Source organism: Platichthys flesus, chromosome 2 (genome assembly GCF_949316205.1).
Source record: "Platichthys flesus chromosome 2, fPlaFle2.1, whole genome shotgun sequence".
Lineage (NCBI taxonomy): Eukaryota > Metazoa > Chordata > Actinopteri > Pleuronectiformes > Pleuronectidae > Platichthys > Platichthys flesus.
The window spans coordinates 3019563-3046182 of record NC_084946.1 but is presented as its reverse complement, the minus strand read 5'-3'; the positions used below and the strand labels follow the sequence as shown (position 1 = coordinate 3046182).

The 26620-nt window shown below is 40.0% G+C and overlaps 1 protein-coding gene and 1 long non-coding RNA gene across 4 annotated transcripts in view; one reads left to right on the top strand and one right to left on the bottom strand.

Moving 5' to 3' along the window:
- The window catches only part of LOC133959432 (copine-9-like), a 193495-nt gene that overhangs the window by 19691 nt on the left and 147184 nt on the right, over positions 1-26620 (bottom strand). Inside the window, exons 11-16 of one of the 2 annotated variants that reach the window (XM_062394596.1) lie at positions 14529-14570; positions 7930-8041; positions 7635-7688; positions 7384-7445; positions 6371-6417; positions 819-1000 (exon numbers count right to left, since the gene is read on the bottom strand). In XM_062394596.1, coding sequence (XP_062250580.1) covers positions 819-1000; positions 6371-6417; positions 7384-7445; positions 7635-7688; positions 7930-8041; positions 14529-14570 — 499 coding nt within the window. The remainder of the gene's footprint in view (positions 1-818; positions 1001-6370; positions 6418-7383; positions 7446-7634; positions 7689-7929; positions 8042-14528; positions 14571-26620) is intronic. The other variant, XM_062394595.1, reaches the window with a different exon arrangement.
- LOC133959458 (uncharacterized) lies at positions 16952-23283 on the top strand. 2 transcript variants are annotated; one of them, XR_009921841.1, is made up of 4 exons: positions 16952-17188; positions 17863-17916; positions 21751-21886; positions 22706-23283. It is a non-coding gene; the product is annotated as an uncharacterized LOC133959458 (long non-coding RNA). The 2 variants fall into 2 exon arrangements; XR_009921835.1 differs by having other exon boundaries at positions 21751-23283.

Sequence of the window (26620 nt, the reverse complement as noted above, 5' to 3'; positions counted from 1 at the left end):
AAAAGATTATAGTTTATCATTGTACAATGCGCCTGGTGAACCAAAAGCGCCTGTGAGCATTCAATAGAAAATGTTTGCAAATCGTATTTGGTAAATTGCTGTCTAAAAACATTTACTTCCTGGTGTGGGGTACCGGCCTATTGAAAGTGAATGTAAGTTCTTGCATTTTTGTCAACCATGGGACCTGAGGCTGCTCTTTAATCGGTTATTGCAGATTTTCCATTGGACGCAGTAGGAAGTGATCGAGGAAGAGCGTACACCCGGGGCTTCTCCTGCTCTTGTAATGAGAAACAGAGGTGACTAACTGAATGTGGTGGAAGTAATGTATTTTGCTGCTTCCCCTGGTTGCTGTTTCTAAGTGACGGCACAGAGGTATGTGGACAATGATTGGGGTGCGAGACCTAAATCACCTCTTTGAAAATGCAATTGGCACGAAAGTTGCCATGGTCACTTACAGGCTACATTTTAGCAGCAGGCTTAGCATTGCTCAGCAGCTCTATGCAGGCCACAGGATTGGCATATTGTGTGTTGTGTTGTTTTTGTTGCGTCTGGTTTCAGTTTGTTTGATGGCAGATCAGAAGACGTCAGCTGAGTAGGCAGTTTTTCAATGTGGCTCAGGACACATGCGTGTTCACACCGCTAAACGAATGTGGCCACATGTGTCTTAAACAACCTTTTGAATTCGGTCTGATTGATATGATCTCAAGACACATTGAGGATGCATTTGGGTGGGTTTCACACTTGTCACACTGACCACTTGTGATTGGATGATGATGGATGTTACTACCAGGCCTGAACGGGATCTTTCTGTCTCTTACCAGGGGGAAGGCGTGAGAGATCTTGCCATCTGGGGGAAGTTTAGCTCCAAAGCCATATGCTGGGAAGAGTTTGTCGCTGTCGTAATCCTGAATGATCTCCCCTACAGCTTTTAGAGCCATGGCATATGCATTCATCTGGTATGGACTCATGTAGTGCAGTGAGGTGGGCTGGGATGGGTTCCCTGGAGAGAGAAAGCTTTCATGTGATTATGGCACATCAATTAAAGCCACGTTTATTGATGCTATTCTATGGCACATGGATAGAATTAGCCTATAGTGTGAAATGATTACAGTTAAACCATTCAAGTATACTGAAATCAATATATGAATTGCTGTACACTGTAGCAGAGATGTGACCCTGTCTCCTATATGTAATTCTATACAACTAAAGTGCAACAACAAATACATTTTCTAGTAACGTAAATGAAAATAGATTACAATCATAATGAGAATATAATATTAAATGTTTACAGATAACATATTTGTTCAAACTCTGATCTCACAGTACAAACCACTCTTAGTGACTACAGCAATTAAGCAGATCTATTTAGACTCTTGCAGAAGCCAACTTGGTGAAGGTTAGGAAATGAGTTTGGTCTGGTTCAATACAGAAAATGTTCGCAAAGAAACAATGTTTCCCTAAATTAAACCAAAAGCACCAAGAGGACTGCATTTGGATGCAAACCCTCATCTCTGGTGTGGCAGTTTGAATGTCAACTATCCTCCTCAACAACTTCCTTGTGACTCATCTGCCGTCATAAATGCGGGATGGAGGTTCATTCAAAAACCTCCGAAGATAATCCAGACAGAGATCATTTCATATGAGCTGTTATTTTCCATAAAGGGGGACATATTGTAATTATATAACTTTTCGGTGCTCTATTTATTATTTCTGTGGGGTGACTACCAACGCAGAAAAATCACAGCAGGTCAGCTTTTTATGGGGCTACCCATGTCTGAAAACATGTGCATCATTGAGCCGTTAGATTTGGAGCCTTAATTCACATCAATTTTAGGAGCTCATTGAATTCGACCAAACCGGTCAATTTGCATCAAGTCTCCACCTACAAAGTCAGAGCTACCTTGGCACATTTTTCCCCCAATGTGCAGGATCTGTGCAAATATGTTGAAGTGAGCCAAGCACACAAAATGCTCTGTTGTTGGTTGCACAGAGGGGGACATATCTTTACAACAATTCGCAGTGGCCTGAGTTAATATGTCAACGTCCCAGCTACAGTCAGGAAAGATCTGATAGCGTGTGCAGGGAATAAGGAGTTGCTTTGTTTGCTTTTCAGGAAGGTGATGAGGCATCTCCAGCTGCACAGCCGCCTTGTCACCTGGCTGAAGAGCGGACAAAGGCATCCTTAAATTCCCCGTTATCTCTTCCTCAGCCCTGTAGGGGAGAGCGAGGTAACTAGGGACATCGGATCATGTAAGACACCCCCTGTATCTAGGCAGCGGAACACATTTGTGGTAATTTGACCATTATGTTTTAAAGCCCCTCCCATCCCCCCCTTGCCTTTAATGAGAAGTTGGTACTGGTGCTGTGGAAAGTATGTTTTTTCACAAAAATTTGTTTTTTGCATGTAAAAGAAAATGTTCTTGCTTTGAACTTAATCAACTGTTGTGTCAAAACAAATAGAATCAGGCAGAAAAACTTATATCATACATGTTGATGAACTTCCAACATATAAAACCATGTGATTGATGCTAGCTGAAGATTAGCCTGAATTGATAAGAGATGTTGTTTTTTCGGTGGCTGTGGGGTAAAGTGAGACAAATGCTGTTTGTGCACCATGAAGCACAAGTTAAGTTTAATCTTAAACATATTTTAGTGTTATATTACATTATATATGTTTTATTTTTAATGTCATAAACATTGTAGAAAAGCCATCATGCCAAGAAACTATACACAAGGAAGACAACCTTGGGCCAAACACCCCTCGCAGAGATGGAGAGTGCAGCCGCTGAGGTCATGCAAAGAAAGAAGTCCTTAAGAAAAGCTGGAAGGGATAGAAATATTGATAAGACAACCCTCAAAAGATTCATAAAGAAAAAAGAGAAAGGGGAAGTAAAATCAGTAGCCTGGGGTGCCAGCCTGGATGCCAGACGAACTTAGCCCCGCCCACAACATTTAAGGTCGGGAAGTTCGGTCTGGAGTCGCTCCGTTGGGGATAAATTATGCCCGGGTTCGAAATCATCCGGACCAATCACATTGTCAGGGCGGGCTTTATACGATGATGGACAGATGATCAACGGTAATGTAATCAACTACGTCATCAAAGTGCACTTGGGTTGACGTTGTTTTCCACAAACATGCCTGCCGTTGGAGAGCTGAGATGTGTAGATGCTGCCATTGAGTCTGTTTTAGGAGACATCGACAGCGCATTAATTTTGAAAGAGGAACAGAGAAACGCGATCAAGGCATTTGTAGATCGAAAAGATGTTTTTGCAGTCCTTCCAACGGGATTCGGAAAAAGTTTAATCTATCAGCTGGCCCCGATGGTCGCGAAGAAGATGGGACACGGGAATGTTGCGTTCCAACCATGTGATTAAGTTCTTACAGGACCAACGATTGCGATACGATTTGTTTGATGTGTTGTGGAGTTGTAATCCTAAACAGAGAACTTGTTCGTACGTGCAATCACCTTTACTTTAACTGACTGCTACACCTGCCACTTTATGCATACTGTTTTATTCTGTTATTTTGTGTTGGGCTTACTTAGTAAGCGACTCCCCTCGCATAAATACCTGCAGTTTAAGGAGCGGACCATTTTAATAGACGCACCAGATCCCTCGCTTGCGGACCAGTGCAATAAGAAACCTGCCGTACAGTGCCGGCACAAGGATAGGAGCAGGAACTACGACCGGACGTGGGCTGTGCGGCATTTGTCAAAAACTCTAGTTTAACACCCCTCGCCAGCGGAATGAGGTAAAGAAGCTGGTCCCATTTACTTTGCTGCAGGTAGCGCAGAACGGGAGTCGCTATGTCACGTTAACGCATCAGACTTGTCTCGTGGTGATTTGTTTATTGTATTTTAACGTTTGTGTTTGGTTTTATGGATTAAAATATCGTGTACTTAATGTCAACAATAAAGAGCCGTGTGACATCAGTAGAGAAACTCTGCGTCATGTTCGAGGGGGGGGGGGGCTGTTACATTAACTGTTTCTCTCAAAAATGGTGTTGGTAAGCTCTCCGTGTATCCTTAAATTATTTTTACAACCCCGGCAAAAATAGTTTTTACTGATCTTCTTCTACATCTTCCAGCGTGCGTGCAGCTGAGTTCTGTTGACAATGACTATGCATCGCTTTACATACGTCACATACTACGTTGCTCTGATTGGTTGTAGGTCTATCCAATTGAGCGAAGAGGAATTTTATTTCCTGGTTCGGTTGAAACACGCCCCATAATCACAGCCCAATGGAGCGGTCTCAGACTCACATTCTGACTAGAATTGTGAGTATGACAACGTCAGGCTACTGGGGTGCAGTAGCTGAGGTAAAGAGAATATTCACAGATGAGATGGAGGAGGAGCTTACCAAACACTTGAAACAACTAGCTGACCAATTCCATGGCCTTGCTCCAGTTAAGTGCCGTGAACTGGCATTTGAATACGCAGAGAAAAACAATATCCCTGTCCCTACCAATTGGACAGAGAAACAATGTGTAGGTAAGCTAGGGTGTGCAAGAGATCACATGAATCATAATAATCATAAATGTGCTTAATTGACCAATCTCCATGATTCTGTTACTAGTCCGATATTAGTGGTTGTCAATCTAGCTGTCGGGATTTTAACTATTACAACATGTGTTGTTATGGTAGTTTTAAAGTGGAAAAGCAAGTGGACCACTTTACCCCAGCTACGGGGTAAAGTGGTCCACTTACTTTTTCCACTTTAAAACAGCTACGGGGTAAAGTGGTCCACTTACTTTTTCCACTTTAAAACTACCATAACAACGACTACTTTTTTAAAACAATCATAGTTTCACTGCCCTTTGTCCTGAAGACATTCTGATAATTTCCATTGCTAGAAAACATCCTGAATTAATGGGAAATGTGTACATTTTACTGATATATCATTTTAGCTCGCCTAGAGGGAAGCAAATGTAAAAAATGTCCCACATTAACCCGCTCTCCCCTACAGCTCACTTGGCCACTGCCTCATATCATTCACCAAGCTTCGATCCTGAGACACATACCCTTGCATTACTACTCAGTTCTTCTGACACACACCTTCCCACTGGTGTAGTCACTCAGTCTTATCTTCTCTACCTCCCTCCCCAGCAAACAACTTCATTCACTACAAAGCTCCATTTATACCATCTGCTATATTTGTCCCTCAATTTCATAGTCGCACAATGTCTAACCCGGTCAGACTCGCCATCGACATTGACAGCTAAAATCCTGCCTGTGGATCTTTGGCCAGTTAAAACATCCACAAAAATTACCATCCTTAGCAGGATTCACCATAGACTCGGTAACCACAAAAAAGCCCCTCAGAACAGGGCTCTTCACACAGGTTTGTGGGTTAAAATGTTGTTGCAGTATTTCATCATTTTGGTATTTTGACTAGTAGAGTATATTTTATCAAGACCTTAAAAATATATCAAATTGTGGGAAAAAATCCTTCTTTTACTTTGTTTACTTTGAGCCTCACCTCAAAACACTATCATAAAGCCCTTGGGGGAAATGCCAGAAAATATTACATATGGTAAACATTGACATACTACTTTTTGCATGCTGTCACTGAAGTTCAGCATTTTCATGTGAAACCATTTGTTTGTTACCTGCCACCACCATCAGCTACAACAAGAATTTTTTTTTGGATGCATGTCATTCCCCATTTCTCTCCCCAAATTTCTTGTGATCTATCTACTGCTGAGAGTCACTCCATGGTGGGCTCCCTGCATTAAGGGGAATGTGGGCTCCGCTACATTTCAATTTTATTGATAGATTCATGTATAGTGGGAAAAAAAAATCATGTTTCATTACTGTTTCTCTGACGGCCAAGTTATGCAGAGATTTATAGACATTTGAATATGAACTTTAATTTGTATTGTGAGTCATAGTTTTCAAATTCACTGCAGCTGTATATTACTATCTTTTACTTTGTAACCCAAACATAGGGGGTGAAGATGGAAATGTCACCATATCTGCTCCAATGCGTGTCCAATAATTAAATTTAATTTGAATTAATTTAATTCAATTTTGATTAGTTTTAACATGACAGTCCTTATCTAAATAGATTAAACATTAGAGAGCAACAGCCAACAGCTTAGGACTTTAATTTAACAACAATTTAAGAAAACATCACTTGTTCTATGTAAGACAGACTAATGTCTTTTGTTATTTTTTTAAGAGGACAACATAGTTGTTAATTAGAGTAAAGTAAAGGGTACAGACACTTTGGGTGTCATAAATGCATGTCCATTTTCATGCACATTCAGGCTAGACACTGTAGGTGTCTTTTATTGTCAGTTTTTCCATTTTAACTGAACCACACACGTGTGGAAACTCCGTGCATGCACAAAGAATCAATGTTATCCTACCGTTGGATGCTGTGAAGTCTATGGCCACTGTGAAATTGAGTTGTGTCCTGGTGGGAGAGGGAGCAAATCAGCATCAGTCAAAACAGAGATGTAAGGATTGTTTCTTACTGCAGCTGTTCGGGCTAGAGTAAGAAATTAAATTCAACAGTTTACTACCTAAAACACAAGTTTGATCTGTGATTCATATAATATCAGGTTTATACCGATATTCAACATCTTTACAGCTGAATATTCGTTGTTGATGACTAAGTCTTACTGCCAGAATTTTGATCATACCATATCACATCACATATTCTACACTTTATTTGAAAAATAAGTATTATATTAATTGTAAATATATTATTTTACAATTGAATCCAAGAATTCACATTTAATTGTATATTTTAATAAATTACTTCTCTGTTCAGTTATACTTGTAGATACATTTATTTCTAATATAAAGATCTAAATATTATTTTATAGATAATTTTAATGAAAACTAGTAGTACATGTTAAAAACCCTGGTAACACCAGCATTTAATAAACATTTTCTAATCCAGTTCAATTTAGACAAAGTTTGACCTACAAGACCAGGTTGGCATTTTTTACCTCTGAGGGAACTGAGTCCAAAATGGAGGAGGCTGTTGTATTTAACCTCCACTGTTAAACCAATCATCTGTTAGTGTTAAAACTGAAAAATAAAGTATTTGCAGCTGTGACATTGTACAAATTTGTAGAGAAATAATAGCTACCTCCTTTCTGAACTGACAATAGTGCAGCTAGTGAGTAATTACTACATAACCATGTCTCGAGGACCAAATATTTTGTGAAGATAACCAGAATAATTTAGCTTTTATAGATTAAAACAAGCATAACCCTGCTCCTTTAGTTACAGTTCTTGTCATAAACAGTTTGGCAGCAGTGTTTCACCAGGTAGCATTCATTATTTGGGTGTACACGTTATGCAAACATTAACTTTAATGTGATTTCAAGATCCCCCTCAGCATTGATGAAAGATTTAGCGAAGCTCTTACCCTCCTCTGATGAAGTCGACAAATGTGTATTCTGACTCCACTTTGAAAGACAGCAAGGTCACCTTGAGGAAAGCGAGAGAGGGAGAGAAAGGTAAGAGTGAAGAAGAAGAGAAAAGCATTAGAGTGGAGAGAAAGCAGAGATGGCTCATGGCAAACAGCATCTGTTTACTGCTCAAAAATGGTACTGCTACTGAGTCATGTCCATGAAAGATGTGACAGCTGCTGATGAAAATCACTTCAACCGGTCTTACCGTCCCTGAATTGATGTATTTCTTCTTCTTGCCTTTCTTTTTAGGATTTAAAACCTTTGGCCACAAGAAAAGAAACAAGAAACAAGTAATTAGTTTGAGCAGTATTGAGAGGTCACTCTGTACATTGACTGTTCCTGTGAGGCATGACAATGTTTTCATAGTACAAGGTAGTACTGATATTAATTTACACATTCAGGAAAACAGAGTTATGGAGATAATCTGTGATTCCGTCTCCATTTATTGGCTGAAAGAGTTGCTCAGCAAAACAACAACAACAACAACATCTCTATTTTACCTCGTAGACATTGAACTGACTCTGGCCTCTGGACAGTTCTCTATAGCTGGTAGTGAACTCCCCGATAAAGTCATGACTGGAAGAAAGACAGGGATAGATCAAGTGTCTACATCTGCTTTGACATGATAATTCATTGCGCAGTAGTGTTTGGGTTATTTTCTGGGGAGCATCTAAAAACAGCTTTACTTTGAGATTGTACAACATATGGTGTGGAAAAATTGTCAGTACACTGTCTTTGTACAACAACATGAACACTTACTGGATTTTTTGAACACATGGAGAAAGAAACTGTACTGACTAAGGGCAGCTATGGCTGAGTTAGGACCTCTAACCAGAGGGTCGGCGGTTCAATCCGAGTCCTACCCATTTAGCATGCCTTGTGCTGTGCATTAATGCACTGTATGAATGGGTGAATGGCAAACAACTGTACTATACCATTTACCATAGTATTTTGCCACTTGAGGTCTGACCACTTCCATTTGAACAATATTCACTTTGTAGAAGCCCACTTGGTAGATTGGTCAGTTTATCCCATTCTTTCTGGATCTGCCAGGAAGAATGTCAAGCTTCAGATTAAACGGCAAGCGTCTGTGAGCTGTTGTCTTTAGGTCTCTCCAAAGATGTTCTGTGGGATTCAGGTCTTGGCTTCGTCTGCGTCTGGGTCAGAGATTTGTCCCAGAGTCACTCCAGGGTTGACTTTGTTGATTGCTTTTGCCCATTGTAATGCAGAGAGCTCAACTGTCAGCTGAGTCCAAAAGTCTTGATGTCTGTCTCATCAAACCAGAGGAATAATTTTTCCCATGCTCTGAGAATCCTTAAAATGCTGTTGGGCAAAGTCCAAACTTATTCAGTTTGTCTTCTGCAAGAAGTGGGCAGAGATGGTTGGCAGATCACTAACTAAAATTCACTTTTTTCCACAGCTGAATTATTCTTCATAACACCTCTAGTCACCCTGTAGACATGAGTGGTCATATCCTATATACTCGTGCTGTGGTTGATGGTTGAACCCAATTACACACCACAGATCTGAGGGTATGTCAAATGATTTACTTGTGGTATATTCTGTAAATAATGTAATGAACAAGGTGTTCCATTGCAATGGCATATGATGTTGATAATAATGCTAAATTGCTATCCCTATGCCAATATTCTCAATATGCACAGGAGGAATTCATCATCTTTACACAGGTCAGTTACACAATTTTTGAATACTGTTGGAAGTTGGTTTTGTCACAGAGTGAAGACTCTTTTCTGCTCATTTCATCCTAATGAAATGAGTTGCATAACACAGTTTTGTATAATTTTTATTCCCAAGAGGATCCTGTGCAGGTGGAACTGAATGTAAATATGTGACTGTGTTATCTCAACATTCTAAATTACAATACCAAGCCTAGTGGCCCTTGTTATTCCAGATATATTCAAAGCCAGGTCTATCACTTTTATGTAAGATAACGGTGATCCATTCTGTGACCATGTGTCTGTTCATATTAACTCTGTAGGGCAATAAAAATGTGTTCCATTGCTGATACATCTGCGTGACTGCTCATGTGGTTGTGATTTCCCTCTCAGTTTCTTGCAGTTAATTATTTTTTGTAGCTTGGAACATTTGAGCAAATCAGGGTAATTCCTTTAATATCCTTTTTCTTGTGGGTGACTATCAAATAATTAATTTGGTCTCTCATAGCCACCAAAGCAATCATCTATTTAATATAAAGTATGTAAACTGTATATGCTCATTTCCATTGTTGCCTTTTAAGCCATTTTCAGACATGAACTCTGGAAAATATTCGCACATTTGGATCTGCAAATTCTTTTTGTGTGAGTTTGCCTTTCACACATGAATAATGCAGCTGGAGATTCTCCACTGAGAAGCTTTCACAACATCACAGAAATGTCCGCAGCATTCAAATGAAGGCTCTTGCAGCAGACAGAGCCAGGACGTAACTGGCTCTGATGCTTTAATTCCGCTGCGGAGATCATAGACATGTTTTTGTTCAAGGCACTGCCACTGGCCATTGGGCTCTCTGAACATCTCCATTGGTGTACTCTATGTGTACGGCACCGCTTTTTCACCACATGATATTTGTATTCTTTTGAGTTTTTTCGTTTTTGCACGTCCCGTGTTAGAAATCAACTCACAGACTCGCTTGCGGTGAATGCTGCAGAATTTCTCCTGCTTTTCTCTCACATGTTCTCATTTGGAGATTTTCCTGAGCTTCTACAAGGGGGCTGGCAGAACAATCCCGAGCCTCTCACTGACATTTGTGTTCTCACATATACCTCCAGAGAATAACAGGAGATTATCCAGAGTTCAGTGAATGTCTGAAAGTGTGTGTTTCGTTAACCCATGCATCAACTGCAACCTTCTCCACAGGCTTCCTGGTCGTATCTCACACTTATTACTAGCAACAAACAAAATGTGAAGGGTTGTTTTGAAGTTGTTGCTCAAAGACTGGGGAATTTTCTACTTGCATTAGCTTCTCACCCTGTGTGTTCTTGTGTCTGTAATCTTCTGTATTTTTAATGTATTTTCGTTACTTGTATAATGACATATTTTCTTTAATTACTACTTTTATGATGGTACCTTTATGAAAAAACACCTTGTGAAAGGTGCTGCAATGAATAATTAAATAATCTGAAACTAAACTACATCGTCTAACTTTTTCCTATGCTTTCGTCACAAATACTAAGGGCGCCTGAGGTTACCTAACAATAAAACGTATCTATGGGTCGTAAAAAGTTGCACAATGCAGAAAAATAAATTAAATTACTTTTAAAGTTGACGGTCACTCCACTTGCTTGGTTCTAGAATAAAAATCCATCCCTTAAATCTTCTCCTCTTGACAGGATCCCTCAGAGAACCCTTTTATGAGTTGAACACATTTTCATCCGCAGGAGAGAAACGCCCCTCCAGCATCACCAGACTGGTAAATATCAACTCCCTCGGATCATCTCTGCATCTCAATATATCACCACCTGAAGCAGTGTATGACACCAACTCTGCCTGTGTAGTGCTGCTATTTATATATTTATATTACAGGGTAATCCTCAAGGTGCAAACAACGTCCATCTCCCAGAGGGGGAAGGAGGATAAGATACAACAAGATGCGGAGAGGAAACAGTAACAAAGGAGATATTTAGGTTAATTAGTAGACAGGAGAAAGAGAAATTAGGCATTATTAACCTTTATGTGCTCTGTAAATACTGAGCAACCATGTATCCAAGACCTACGCTTCTGCACAACTTATCTGGAACAGCAAATGTGTTGTGAAAGAAACATCATTTCAATTAGGTTACAGTTTAATGTTGACATTTATATTGAACATTTTTCTGGCAAAAAAAGTAAAAACACTCATACAAAATAGCTATTGTACTTCAGGGTCAGATTTTAGCAAAATAATACATTTTACTGATAGTTAAGTATCAGGGTTGTTATGACTTGAAAAACACAACTGTATGTAAATTAACATTACATTAAAAGAAATCTAATCCAGTACCGATTGTTGTTGTTTTTTGGACCAGTAACAATTTCAACCCATTTGTTATTGCAGATTCATTATATGAAGAAATGTATAGGCTTGCACCAACAGTGAAGTTATGTAAAAGACTTAAGCCTTGTGAAAGATGATCCTAAAGTGGGGATGTGGGTGTTGCCACTTCTGTAAATTGTCGCGAGAGAAGATGGATAAACAACTTCTTGTGATTTCAAGTGCTCAGAAGCTGCCAAAACAGCCAGAGAAAACAAAAGAAGAGAGTAAAGAGAGAAAAAACTGAGACTGAGATTCTGCTGTTACAAATCCATGCGTGTGCTTTGAGACATTAACTTGCAGACGGAGAAGTGCTCAGAGGATGTTCTGTGCTCACACTTTTGTCTTCAGTATGCTTCTACATCCTGTGTTGCACCCAAAAGTGTTGTACTGTAGGTAGTAATACTTTTTGAGCAAATTACTACCATGAGTCATCATAAGTCCTAGGTCCGTCTCTGGTGAAATGAAGTTTCTAAACTTCTTCATATTTTCCCAATATGTCTTTTATATGATAAAAACCTTAATTTAGGTAAAAACATGGCTGAGCATTTTGCCTTTCAAACAAGGGTTGTTAAGCCTGGAAAATCTACCAAGACAATGCTACACTGAGGTCTGAATGAACTGATTGGTTGTGTTTATTAGTCCTGCGAGGGCCACCGACATTGCCTTATTAGGGCCCGAGCACTGACAGTGGGAGGCCCTATTGAAATTGTAATGATTATTATTGGGGCCCGAGCACCTCCGATGGGAGGCCCTATTGAAATTGTAAGGATTATTCTGAGCGTTTTTCAACGTGTTCAAAAAGTTTTCAAAGTTTGGAATCTGTTGTTTGGAAATGGGCGTGGTAAAATGGCTCAACAGCGCCACCTACAGAAAAGCCCCACATTTAATATTTACTGATCCTCACGAAAATGAGGATAGTTGTGTATTATGACCAGACAAACAAAAAAGTCTCTGATGCAATTGGAAAAACGTAACAGGTAGCCTGCTATTTTGCATTTAGTGGCCATTTTGGCCATATTCCACATTTTTACTTTGATATACTTGTACCAGGGTTTTCATCTGATCAACGTCAAATTTAGATGAGTGTCATCACAACAAGATGTTGATAACATTTTTTTAAAAGATTCATTTTTCGTCACACAGTATGACCGTGGTGTGGCGTCAAAGTTTGATTACACGCCATTAAAACACGATATTCTGGACCATTTATCCTTTGATGTTGAGACGTAAACAAACAACTCCACTCCTGCAGCGTCAGTGTTCAAAGATCGAAGGAATCTTTATGTCTTGCAATGGTGACGTCTCTCTCTCTCTCTCTCTCTCTTTCTCTCTCTCAGAATTGGACATTTCCTCAAACCGTGTAAAGATTGAGGTACGGCGAAGGTTCATCCTTCGCCAAAGGAGACGATGTTATCCTAACTCCACTGTGCATTGTCCTATTACCACCAAACTTCTGTCTCGTGATCAGAGTCCAAGCCTGAACAGCTCCATGTGTCAATATTTCCTCAGTCATTATTTTATTTTTTTTGGCAAAACTATGCAATACTCCACAATGCATGTGCTCGGGCCCGCTCAGTACTGCTTTGCAGTCCTAGCATTTTTAGAAATTGTATTCATATTTATTATTATTGTCATTATTTCATGTTGTATTTATTTATTATTATTCATTGATCTTATTTTGTTTTGAAAATGTCCATTATTTCAAGGAAATGTGTAATTGGATTTTGTAAACCCCTAACTATGCAATATCCACTGTGCAATTATAAGAATAAGAAGAATACGATCATTTTATCTTTATTAGTCCCACAATGGGGACATTTGCAGTGTTACAGCGGCAATAGTCAAAAAGACATCAGCAAGTATTATTTTTCCTTGTATTTTTGTATTGGGCCACTCTCTCCACTCTCGCAGCATGGTTCTCAGCGGCTGAAGGCAACCAAAAAGAAAAGGAAGGTCGAGCAGCCTGAGGAGAAGAAAGCTTGTGTTGAGGTGATTCAGCCTGCTCTCCCTCCCGAATAGCTCAGGAGGATCTGCCTGTCCAAAACAGGCTGGAGAAATGGTGCCACGTGCCCTACTTTGCCACCACTGTGATCGGCTGCTTCATCAAGGCAGTTTTTGATGACAGCATCAGCGACCCAGCTCACTATGTTGCTGAAATTGTGTCTGTGATGAAGACTAAGAATGACTACCAGTTTGGATCAAGACGGACAATCCTGGTTTTCCTTTTTTTTTAATAATTTATGGAATGCTATCTGAATGTAAAGAAGATTTCAATAAATAAGATGACACAATTATCATCCCTACCTTCGAAACTGCATTTAACAAATGCTAGTCAAAAATAACACATTCAACAGTCAAGGTTTGGGATGTCAGAAACCTAGTAAACCAATCCTGTCATTTTAGATCGTAGACAGTTAGGGAGACGATGAATGGGCAGGGTTATGTGATCATATTTAAAGATCCCATGTCACTACATGTGGAGTTACATTAAAGCTATTTTGAGAACATGACGGAATGTTTTCACGAAAAACAATAAACATTTAATTTTGAGGAACAAAAAGCTTTTAGAGGGGGTGGGAATCCAAACATGTAATTTCATGTCAAACTAATCCCTCTTTCTTTCTGTCACAGTACAGTGCTGCTATGATGATAAATAATTGGCAGCTCTACTATTTTGCTAGACAGTGTCAGACTGAAATACTGTGCTGGGACAGACAAACTGCAGATCTGTATAGACACAACAAGAAGTGATTCTAGACTGAGCTTCATGAAAAGTAAGATATGGCCAGAAAATCCAATTAAGCCCACAAATCTCCCAAAAGACCCAAGAAGCCTGTGTCAGCACCAAGGTCTGCTCTCATAAATTCTGGCCCTCCTATCCACTGCAACCTTTCACCTTCAAGTTGTTTGAGATTCTTCACTCAGTGAGTGCCAGGTGGGTGGAGCCCTCCTAGGGTCAGACAGAGCAGGATGTGATATTTTGAGGGATTCAGTGATGAGCTGAAAATGAGTCAAGGAAAATAAAAACAGAAGAAGAAAACAAGAGAGAAAGTGGGGAAGAGAATGTACCTCCCGTCTCGGTCCCAGTCATACACGTCCACCTTCACTGTCCTGAGGGAGGTGAGACACACAGGTAGAGTCACAGACAGACATGGACATGTAAAGAAGAGATGGAAAGTTAAGCCAGGAAGTAAATCTAAGTATGTACCCAATTTTTAAAACCAACATAAAGAATTTCAAATTGACATCCATTTAAAAATTACAAACTTACAAATGATTACACCTTCTCAGATATGGATATCACAATGCTTTGCCTGTGTGGTCGACAAGACTGCAATTGTTTTTCTGCTTGTCAGCAAGTCATTTTCAAGAATGGACTCTTTTTTAATTTTCTGGTTATCTAAAAAAAAGTCTCTTGTTTTGTTTTAGAATAAATAATAATCACTCCTGCAGACATCCAAAAGGGATCAATTATTGCCAAACAAGAAATTGCATGGTTGTAGAGAAAAGCTACAATTCAATACATTAGGAATCTATGAACAAAATCAGCAAGTGTTTAGACTTTTCGGGGCCAGGTAGTAAAAAGTTAATTAGGGCCCGAGCACCGAAATCGGTGTGAGGCCCTATTGAATTCTTAAGGATTTTTATTAGGGCCCGAGCACCGAATGGTGAGAGGCCCTATTGAAATTGAAAGGATTATTAGGGCCCGAGCACCGAAATCGGTGGGAGGCCCTATTGAAATTGAAATGATTATTTAGGGCCCGAGCACCGAAATCGGTGGGAGGCCCTATTGAAATTGAAATTATTATTATTATTAGGGCCCGAGCACCGAAATCGGTGGGAGGCCCTATTGAAATTGAAATGATTATTATTATTATTATTATTAGGGCCCGAGCACCGAAATCGGTGGGAGGCCCTATTGAAATTGAAATGATTATTATTATTAGGGCCCGAGCACCGAAATCGGTGGGAGGCCCTATTGAAATTGAAATTATTATTATTATTATTATTATTAGGGCCCGAGCACCGAACTCGGTGGGAGGCCCTATTGAAATTGAAATGATTATTATTAGGGCCCGACCACCGAAATCGGTGGGAGGCCCTATTGAAATTGAAATGATTATTATTATTAGGGCCCGAGCACCGAAATCGGTGGGAGGCCCTATTGAAATTGAAATGATTATTAGGGCCTGAGCACCGAAATCGGTGGGAGGCCCTATTGAAATTGAAATGATTATTAGGGCCCGAGCACCGAAATCGGTGGGAGGCCCTATTGAAATTGAAATGATTATTATTATTATTATTATTATTATTATTATTTTTCTCCCGGCCTAATGAATTGGCTTTTTGAGGGCTTGCTCAAAAAGTTTTAAAAGTTTGCAGTAAGTTAGAAAGTCGTGAGAATGGACATATTCTGGGGTATTTGGAAGTGGCCGTGCCAAAATGGCTCAACAGCGCCACCAACGGAGCTTCCCCTCATTTACGGAGAGCCCCTCATCTAGCATTCACTGATCCTCACGAAAATGAAGACAGTTGTATATCATGACCAGATGCACAAAAAAGCCTCAAGGAGCATTATGAAAAACTGAACAGGAAGCCCACCATTTTTTATTTAGTGGCCATTTTGGGCATATTACATGTTTTTTACTTTGATATACTTCTCGTACAGCTTTCATCGGATCAAATTAAATTTTAGACCCGTGTCATGACAACAAAATGGAGATCTAAAGTCTGTATCTCAGACATATTTGGTCCAATCGACTCCAAACTAAACATGTAAGACAAGAGTCCCGACCTGAAGACATCAACACAGCAGTCGTGACATAAAATCACAGCGCCCCCTGGTGGCAACAGGAAATGTCTTGTTTTTGGTAGGTGTTATATTTGTATGTACTACTCGGAGAGCTTTCATCAGATCAACTTAAAAATTAGACGAGACTCTACAAAACAAGATGAAGATCTAAAGTTATCAAAATTTAAACTTTTTATCATACCGTGTGACCGTGGTGTGGTCTCAAAGTTCGACTAAACGCCAATATAAGCGAGCTTCTGTAACTTGGACATATTTTGTCCAATCGACTCCAAACTACACATACAAGACAAGAATCGCGACCGGAAGACATATACCTAGAAATCATGACTTAAAAGCACAGCGCCCCGTGGGGGCATTAGGAATGTCTTGTCTTGGTCATCTTACTCTTTGATGTATTTCTTCCAAGCCACTTTGCTAAACCATGTCAAACTGTGTGAAATGGGTCTCAAGATATTGATAATGTAGGCATATCATTACTGTGAATTTTCATCATGCGGATTATTATTGGCATGGCATCAAAGTTCATCAGCTCACCATGACAAACGAAATCAATTTTAACGGAGTTACCATGAACGCATCATGAGACCGCTTTCGTTTTGTTACGTCTCACACTTGGATGTATTTCTCCTCATTCACTTTGCTAAACCATGTCAAACTTTGTCACATGGGTCTCAAGATATTGATAATGTAGGCATAACATTGCTGTGAGATTTCATCATGCGGATTATTCATAGCTTTGCAGCAGACTTCTTCAACTCGCCATGACAAACGAAACTCCATTTTACACAGCTGCACGTGAACGCCTCATAAGACCGTGAAATGGCTTGCACTCACATATCCGGTAAATAACACAGTTTGATGTTCTGCTCCTTCTCCTGACGGACACGTTAACGACGTCTGCGCTCCCGTTTCTGTGGTAAGTCACGTAGAGTTTTTTATTTACATGTGTTCGCAGTGATTCGCAGGGTGCCTTTGAATCAGGCGTGCTAGCTTAGCAACGCTAATCCGGAAGCTACATACCAGCTGCTAACGGGTTCGATGCGAATGCCAGCTGTTACCGACACACCACCATGAACCCAGGTCCACCAAGCAGATACAAGCGTTAATTTATAAGGATGAATCTGAGAAAGGAGACTGTGTGTTGGCTCAAGGAGCTAGCCCGGAGGCTATTTAGGCTAGCTAAGCTAACTGAAACCTGAGAAACCTGAGTGTTTAACGTCACATCTGCATTGCAAGAGCAGCTGTTCAAAGGAGCATTACGTGTCCTAAAGCTCTTTCTTCAGAGTAGTGTTGTAACGTGTTACAGTGAAAAGTAACCGTGTCTGCTACCTTCACTCTTTAAATCGTTAATCTCAGACAGACTTCACTGAATTCTTTTGTTAAATATGAGTAAATCATAGCCTTGTAACTTTAATAGAACAGACAGTGTCATACAGAATTGTAGGCTAATATGCACTACCTATTTCCTAAGCTGAAATGATTTAACTTTGAGGTAATATTTTATTTTTCCATGTAAAAGTCTGTTAAGCAGTTGACCTGGCACACGTATGACTTTACATATCTGTGTATTTGTGTTCAATGTTCCTCTAGCATGTCCAGCCTGAGAAACAACTTGAATCCAACCAGACTGAACACTGACTCCAGGTACAGACCTGTTTTCATTACTTACAAACAATCAAAGAATTGCACATAATACATAATGTATTAAATTATAATGCAATACTTTTAATGTGAAATAGCTCCATACTAAACATTCATTGTCATGGTAGTGCACGTTTTAATCCAAAAGCATATTCAAATACATAGTTGAATATCCACAAAAAATAAGAATACACACTTTGTTCATATGTAACTCTTCCTCTACAATTCTTTGATACTTTCATGTTTCCTATCATTTTATTAGGGATGGACGAGCCTGAAGGTCACAGCTGTGATGACCATGTTCTGTCTCTTATGGCAAAGCAGAAATATAAAACACTGGGTTCTTATCTAAAGTGTATCAAATCAGATCTCCACCATGTTGCTGCTGAGGACATCAGGTGCTGCAGTTCTTCATCTATGAAGAGAAAAAACGCACTGTTAAAGAATGTTTTGTGTTGTGTATGAAGCACAACAGATTTCAGATAGAACCGTTGTACTGTGGTCTTGGTTTGTATCCTCATGGTTAAATGTACATACTTTAAATCGCTTTTGATAAAACGTGACAAAGAAATACAACATTGTACACATAGATAAAATGTCTTTCTACCTCATCTGTAATATTCAAGGTGATGATCTCCCACAGAGCTGTTGATAACAGTCCACATCAAGTCTCTCCACTTCCCTCAGTGTGAAAAAATAATTATATAATTAATTGGAGAAGTGTTTACAACACTGATGTGTGGACATTATAATCTTATCACTACTGTCTAATTCACTCTACAACTCCATGACAGACTAAATAAACGATGTGAAAATAGTAATGGCGGATATACCATCCTGTATCAGAATAATGGTGAAACATAGTTACTATCACATGAAACGTACACGTGTAGCGTATTGATAGTAACTCATTACAAAAAACTTGAGGCATGTAAGCATATGATGATAGATAAAGCAATAGGTTATGTTGGATAGTTTGAAGGTTACTTACCTCTAGTTCAGCACCAGCGGCTGGCCAGAAGAAGTGGAGCGATCATCCTTGCCGCACAGGGCAAACGCAGGCAATGTGGAGACGAGCGCTTGGTCATCGAACGTTCTCTCTTCCCCGACCGCAACAGACTTGAAATTGCCTGTGCTCGGGCCCGTTAGTGCTACAACGTAGCCCTAGTTATTATTATTATTATTATTAGGGCCCGAGCACCGAAATCGGTGGGAGGCCCTATTGAAATTGAAATGATTATTATTATTATTATTATTATTTTTCTTAGCTTAAATGAATTGGCTTTTTGAGGGCTTTAATGTGCTCAAAAAGTTGTAGGAGTTTGCAGTAAATTCGAAGGCGGCGTAAAATTACGTATTCTGGAGTATTTTGAAAAGGGCGTGGCAAAATGGCTCAAGAGCGCCACCTACGGAAAAGCCCCTCATTTAGCATTCACCGATCCTCAAAAAAAACAAAGATTATTGTGTATCATGACTAGATGCACAAAAAAGTCCATCAGTGCATTATGAATAACGCAACAGGAAGCCCGCCAGTTTGACTTTAGTGGCCATTTTGGTCATATTCCATATTTTTTCTTTGATGTACTTGTCGTACAGCTTTCATCAGATCAACTTCAAATTTAGACGATCGTCATCACAACAAATTGGAGATCTAAAGTTATTGAAGGATTACGTTTTAGCAAAACCGTCTGACCGTGGTGTGGCGTTAAAGTTTGATGAAACGCCATCAAAACACAAGCTTCCATATTTCAGACATATTTTGTCCAATTGAGTCCAAACTAGACACATTCGACAAGAGTCGCCACCAGAAGACATGGGTGCAGAAATTGTGACTTACAATCACAGCGCCCCCTGGTGGTAACGCGAAATGTCTTGTTTTGGTACGTGTTATGTTTTTATGTACTACTCAGACAGCTTTCATCAGATCAACTTAAAAATTAGATGAGACTCTACAAAACAAGATGAAGATCTAAAGTTATCAGAATTTAAACTTTTCATCATACCGTGTGACCGTGGTGAGGTCTTAAAGTTCGACTAAACGCCAATATAAGCGAGCTTCTGTAACTTAGACATATTTTGTCCAATCGACTCCAAACTACACATATAAGACAAGAGTCGCGACCGGAAGACATCTACCTAGAAATCATGACTTAAAAGGAAAGCGCCCCCTGGTGGCATCAGGAAATGTCTTGTTTTGGTCATCTTACTCTTTGATGTATTTCCCTCCAGCCACTTTACTAAACCATGTCAAACTGTGTCAAATTGGTCTCAAGATATTGATAATGTAGGCATAACATTATTGTGACTTTTCATCATGCAGATTGTTAATGGCGTGGCATCAAAGTTCATCAGCTCACCATGACCAATGAATCCCATTTTAACAGAGTTACCCTGAACGCAGCATGAGACCGCTTTCGGTTTGTTACGTCTCACACTTGGATGAATTTCTCCTCATTCACTTTGCTAAACCATGTCAAACTGTGTCACATGGGTCTCAATATATTGATAATGTAGGCATAACATTGCTGTGAGTTTTCATCATGCGGATTATTTATAGCTTTGCAGCAGACTTCTTCAACTCGCCATGACAAACGAAGCTGCATTTAACACAGCTGCAAGTGAACGCCTCATGAGACTCTGAAAGAAGTTACGTCGTCACAAGCTGCGGAGCTGTGTATCACGAAGAACCGGAGAACGGTTGGCGAGTCTGGATGAGAGGACGGCGGCGGAGTCACTGTGGACGTTGTTCGCTCAGCAGGTTAGAGTGTGGGACTCAAAGCTTTTTTCCCCCGTCCGTCGTGTCTTTTCCTGTGTGAACTCTGCCGCTCTCAACAGCAGCACTGGCTATGAGCTAGCTCCTGCTACCTCCAACGAAGCATCTCTCAACTGCTACGTAAGTTAAACGGACACTTCTGACTGACTGTGATGATAAGCAAAAGAGACACTGTGGATGTGTGATGTGTTGTACTGCATTTGTTTGATCTGTTTACTAATACTAGCTCTAATAAATACTGTATAAATTATATTTTGCTCCTGAATTGAACTGTGTTAAAGGGGTTCACATGGAAAATATATGTTCAATTATGTAAAGGGTGATTTTTGTTACTATTATACTAATGGAGATTTAGCACTTGCTACACATTGTAAGAGCAGCTGTTCAAAGGAGCACTACGTCTTTTAAGGCTCTTTATTCAGAGTCACGGTGTTGATGTCCTGTCACGTGTTACAGTGAAAAATAACCGTGTCTCCCACCTTCAGTATTTAAATCGTTAATCTCAGACAGACTTCACTGAATTCTTTTGTTAAATATGAGTAAGTCATAGCCTTGTAACTTTACTAGAACAGACAGTGTCATACAGAGTTGTGGGTTTATATGCACTACCTATTTCCTAATCTGAAATGATTATGCTCTGATTAACTTTGAACTAATATTTTATTTTTACCATTTAAAAGTCTGTTAATTACTTAACCTGGCCCATGTATGACTTTACATATCTGTGTATTGGTTTCATGTTCCTCTAGAAGGTCCAACTTGACACACAACTTGAATCCAACCAGACTGAACACTGACTCCAGGTACAGACCTGATTTCATTACTTAAAAACAATCAAAGTATTGCACATAATACATAATGTATTAAATTATAATGCAATACTTTTAATGTGAAATAGCTCCATTAAAAACATTCATTGTCATGGTAGTGCACGTTTTAATCCAAAAGCATATTCAAATACACAGTTGAATATCCACAGAAAATAAGATTACACACTTTGTTCATATGTAACTCTTCCTCTACAATAATGACGATCACTTTCATGTTTCCTATCATTTTATTAGGGACAGACGAGCCTGAAGGACACAGCTGTGATGACCATGTTCTGTCTCTTATGGCAAAGCAGAAATATAAAACACTGGGTTCTTATCTAAAGTGTATCAAATCAGATCTCCACCATGTTGCTGCTGAGGACATCAGGTGCTGCAGTTCTTCATCTATGAAGAGAAAAAACGCACTGTTAAAGAATGTTTTGTGTTGTGTATAAAGCACAACAGATTTCAGATAGAACTGTTGTACTGTGGTCTTGGTTTATATCCTCATGGTGAAATGTACATATTTTAAGTCCCTTCTGATAAAAGTGCTGAAAGAAATACAACATTGTACAAATACATAAAATGTCTTTCTACCTCATCAGTACTATTCAAGGTGATAATCTCCCACAGACCTATTGATAACAGTCCAAATCAAGTCTTTCCACTTCTCTCAGTGTGAAAACATAATTCTATAATTAATTTGAGAATTGTTTACAACACTGATGTGTGGAGATTAAAATCATACCTAAACTGTCTAATTCACTGTAAAACTCCATGACATTCGCAGGCCATCTGTAGTTAAGGGAGCAACGCATGGAGTGATGTGTAGATTACTAGTTTGATGATGCATGAGGAGAGGCGGTGGTCGACTGGCAGAAACTTGGACTATGGGCAGAGAAGGTCTCTGGTTCGTCTTTGGTTCGACTCCATGGAGAGACAACAAAAGTCGCACCTGGATTGATCTGTCCAAAAATCCAAGAGTCTCCCTACCCTCTCTAGTGCCCATGAGCAAGGCACCTCACTCCCCCAACATCTGCTCCCCCGAGTGCCGTACATGGTCGCTCACTGCTCTGTGTGTCCTGCACCAGATGGGTAAAAAGCAGCGATTAAATGTCCCTACCTGCATGAGTGTGCCTTTGCATGTCTGTGCATGTGTTTTGGATGAATACATGGATTTTAATCTTAATCTTTTAATCTTAATCAGTTGTCTTCCAGTTGACCAGCATGAAGCTGCAGATCTCCACCATGTTGCTGCTGGGGACATCAGGAGCTGCATTAATGAGGAGCAGAAGCGTACTGTTATGAATGTTTTGTGTTGTTTATGAAGCACTACTTATTTCAGCTAGAACCGATGTACTAGGGTCTGGGTTTGTATCCTAATGGTTAAATGCACATACTTTAAATCGCTTTTGATAAAACGTGACAAAGAAATACAACATTGTACACATAGATAAAATGTCTTTCTACCTCATCTGTAATATTCAAGGTGATGATCTCCCACAGAGCTGTTGATAACAGTCCACATCAAGTCTCTCCACTTCCCTCAGTGTGAAAACATAATTATATAATTAATTGGAGAAGTGTTTACAACACTGATGTGTGGACATTATAATGTTATCACTACTGTCTAATTCACTCTACAACTCCATGACAGACTAAATAAACGATGTGAAAATAGTAATGGCGGATATACCATCCTGTATCAGAATATTGGTGAAACAGTTACTATCACATGAAACGTACACGTGTAGCGTATTGATAGTAACTCATTAAAAAAAATAATGTCACAACCAAAACAAGACTGTCGAGTTATCTTGCTTCAATCTGTTCATTAGACGTGATAAATAAACGGTAACTTTTATAACAATTACATATTACAAAAAACTTGAGGCATGTAAGCATATGATGATAGATAAAGCAACATGTTATGTTGGATAGTTTCAAGGTTACTTACCTCTAGTTCAGCACCAGCGGCTGGCCAGAAGAAGTGGAGCGATCTTCCTTGCCGCACAGGGCAAACGCAGGCAATGTGGAGACGAGCGCTTGGTCATCGAACGTTCTCTCTTCTTCCCCGACCGCAACAGACTTGAAATTGCCTGTGCTCGGGCCCGTTAGTGCTACAACGTAGCCCTAGTTATTATTATTATTTTTCCTCGCTTACTGGAATTGGCTTTTTGAGGGCTTTAACATGCTCAAAAAGTTTTAAAAGTTTGCAGTAAGTTAGAAAGTCGTGAAAATGGACATATTCTGGGGTATTTGGAAGTGGGCGTGCCAAAATGGCTCAACAGCGCCACCAACGGAGCTTCCCCTCATTTACGGAGAGCCCCTCATTTAGCATTCACTGATCCTCACGAAAATGAAGACAGTTGTGTATCATGACCAGATGCACAAAAAAGCCTCAAGTAGCATTATGAAAAACTCAACAGGAAGCCCGCCATTTTTAATTTAGTGGCCATTTTGGGCATATAACATGTTTTTTTACTTTGATATACTTGTCGTACAGCTTTCATCAGATCAACTAAAAATTTAGACGAGTGTCATCACAACAAGATGAAGATCTAAAGTTATCAAAGAATTAACTTTTAGACACACCGTCTGACCGTGGCGTGGCATCAAAGCGTGACGAAACGCCATGAAAACACGAGCGTCTGTATCTCAGACATATTTGGTCCAATCGACTCCAAACTAAACGTAAGACAAGAGTCCCGTAAGACAAGAGTCCCAACCTGAAGACATCAACACAGCAGTCGTGACATAAAATCACAGTGCCCCCTGGTGGCAACAGGAAATGTCTTGTTTTTGGTAGGTGTTATATTTGTATGTACTACTCGGAGAGCTTTCATCAGATCAACTTAAAAATTAGATGAGACTCTACAAAACAAGATGAAGATCTAACGTTATCAAGATTTAAACTTTTCATCATACCGTGTGACCGTGGTGAGGTCTCAAAGTTCGACTAAACGCCAATATAAGCGAGCTTCTGTAACTTAGACATATTTTGTCCAATCGACTCCAACCTACACATATAAGACAAGAGTCGCGACCGGAAGACATCTACCTAGAAATCATGACTTAAAAGGAAAGCGCCCCCTGGTGGCATCAGGAAATGTCTTGTTTTTGTACATCGTGCGCTTTGATTTATTTGTCGGAGAGCTTTCATCACATCAATTTAAAATTTAGACGGGTGGCATCACAACAAGATGGAGATCTAAAGTTATCAAAGAAACAACTTTTCGACACACCGTCTGACTGTGGCGGGGCGTCAAATCTGCTCGCCATGACACACGAAAACGCTTAAAGGGGACATATTCGCTTTAAAGGGGACATATTATTTCCATTTCACCACAGTTGATATGGTTCCTTGGGGTCTTAATGAAATGTCTGTAAAATATTTTGGTAAAAATACCCCAAGGATAATTTAAAACAGCACCTTTTTACTCTGTCTAAAACAGACCTCCTCAGATCAACCTGTTTTGAAGGCCCCGCCCCCCTCTCACCCCGCCCCCATCTTACCCCACCCCCTTTCACCCCTCTCATCCCTCCCCCTTCTCACCCCTCCCCCCTCGAATGGAGGTGTAGGACATGTGCTTGAATGTGTTCTCACTACAGAATGCATTCAACATCTATAGGGCAGATTATGGGCCTCGTGAAAATTTACGTATTCTGGGGTATTTGGAAATGGGTGTGGCAAAATGGCTCAACAGCGCCACCAACGGTGCTTTCCTTCATTTACGGAGAAACACCTCATTTAGCATTCACTGATCCGCACGAAATTGAAGACAGTTGTGTATCATCACCAGATGCACAAAAAACGCGCTCGGAGCAATATAAAAACGCAACAGGAAGCACGCCATTTTCGATTTCGTGGCCATTTTGGTCATATTCCATAATCTTTGACTTTGATATACTTCTCATACAGCTTACATCAAATCAACTGAAAATTTAGACGAGTGTCATCACAACAAGATGGAGATCTAAAGTTATCAAAGAAACAACTTTTCGTCACACTGTCTGACTGTGGCGGGGCGTCACATCAGCTCGCCATGACACACGAAAATGCTTTAACTTCCGTGTTCATGGGTCCATCTCCCTCAAACTACATGTGTGTATCATCAGCCCCCCTCCCTTGAAGATATTCAGATGGTTTTAAAGAATGGGCGTGGCAAAATGGCTCAACAGCGCCACCAACGGAGCTTCCACTCATTTATGGAGAAACACCTCATTTTGAATTCACTGATCCTCACGAAATTGAAGACAGTTGTGTATCATCACCAGATGCACAAAAAACGCGCTTGGAGCAATTTGAAAAACGCAACAGGAACCCCGCCATTTTCGATTTGGACCATATTCCATGTTTTTTATTTTCAAGTACTTCTTGGAGAGCTTTCATCAGATCAAGTGAAAATTTAGACGAGTGTCATCACAACAAGATGGAGATCTAAAGTTATTGAAAGATCAATTTTTCGCCACACCGTGTGACCGTGGCGAGGCGTCAAAATGTGACTAAACGCCATCAAAACACAAGCTTCTGTATCTTGGACATATTTGGTCCAATCGAGTTCAAACTACAGATGTAAGACAAGAAGCGCGATCTGATGACATCAACAAAGACACCATGACTTAAAATCATAGCGCCACCTGCTGGCTACAGGAAGTAAAGCGTTTATCTTGCAGCAGTGCGCAAATGCATGCAACGCTGAGAAGAGCGCTTGGTCATCGAACGTTCTCTCTTCCCCGACCGCAACAGACTTGGAATTGCCTGTGCTCGGCCCCGTTAGTGCTACAACGTAGCCCTAGTTATTATTATTTCCCTTTGGGGGGCTTTTTCAGGGTCTAGACATGCTCAAAAAGTTGTGAAACTTTGCAGGATATTTAGGTCTGCGGATATTTTAGTATTCTGGAGAAATTTGAATTGGGCGTGGCAAAATGGCTCAACAGCGCCCCCTGGAACCAGCCCCTAGGTTTCCCCTTCTTCGATCTTCACCAAAATCGGGACATAGGTGTATCGTGACCAGTCATGAAAAAAAGTCTCAAGGAGCATTATGAAAAAAGCAACAGGAAGTCTGCCATTTTGAATTTAGTGTCCATTTTAGCCATATTCCACTTTTTTTGTTTTATG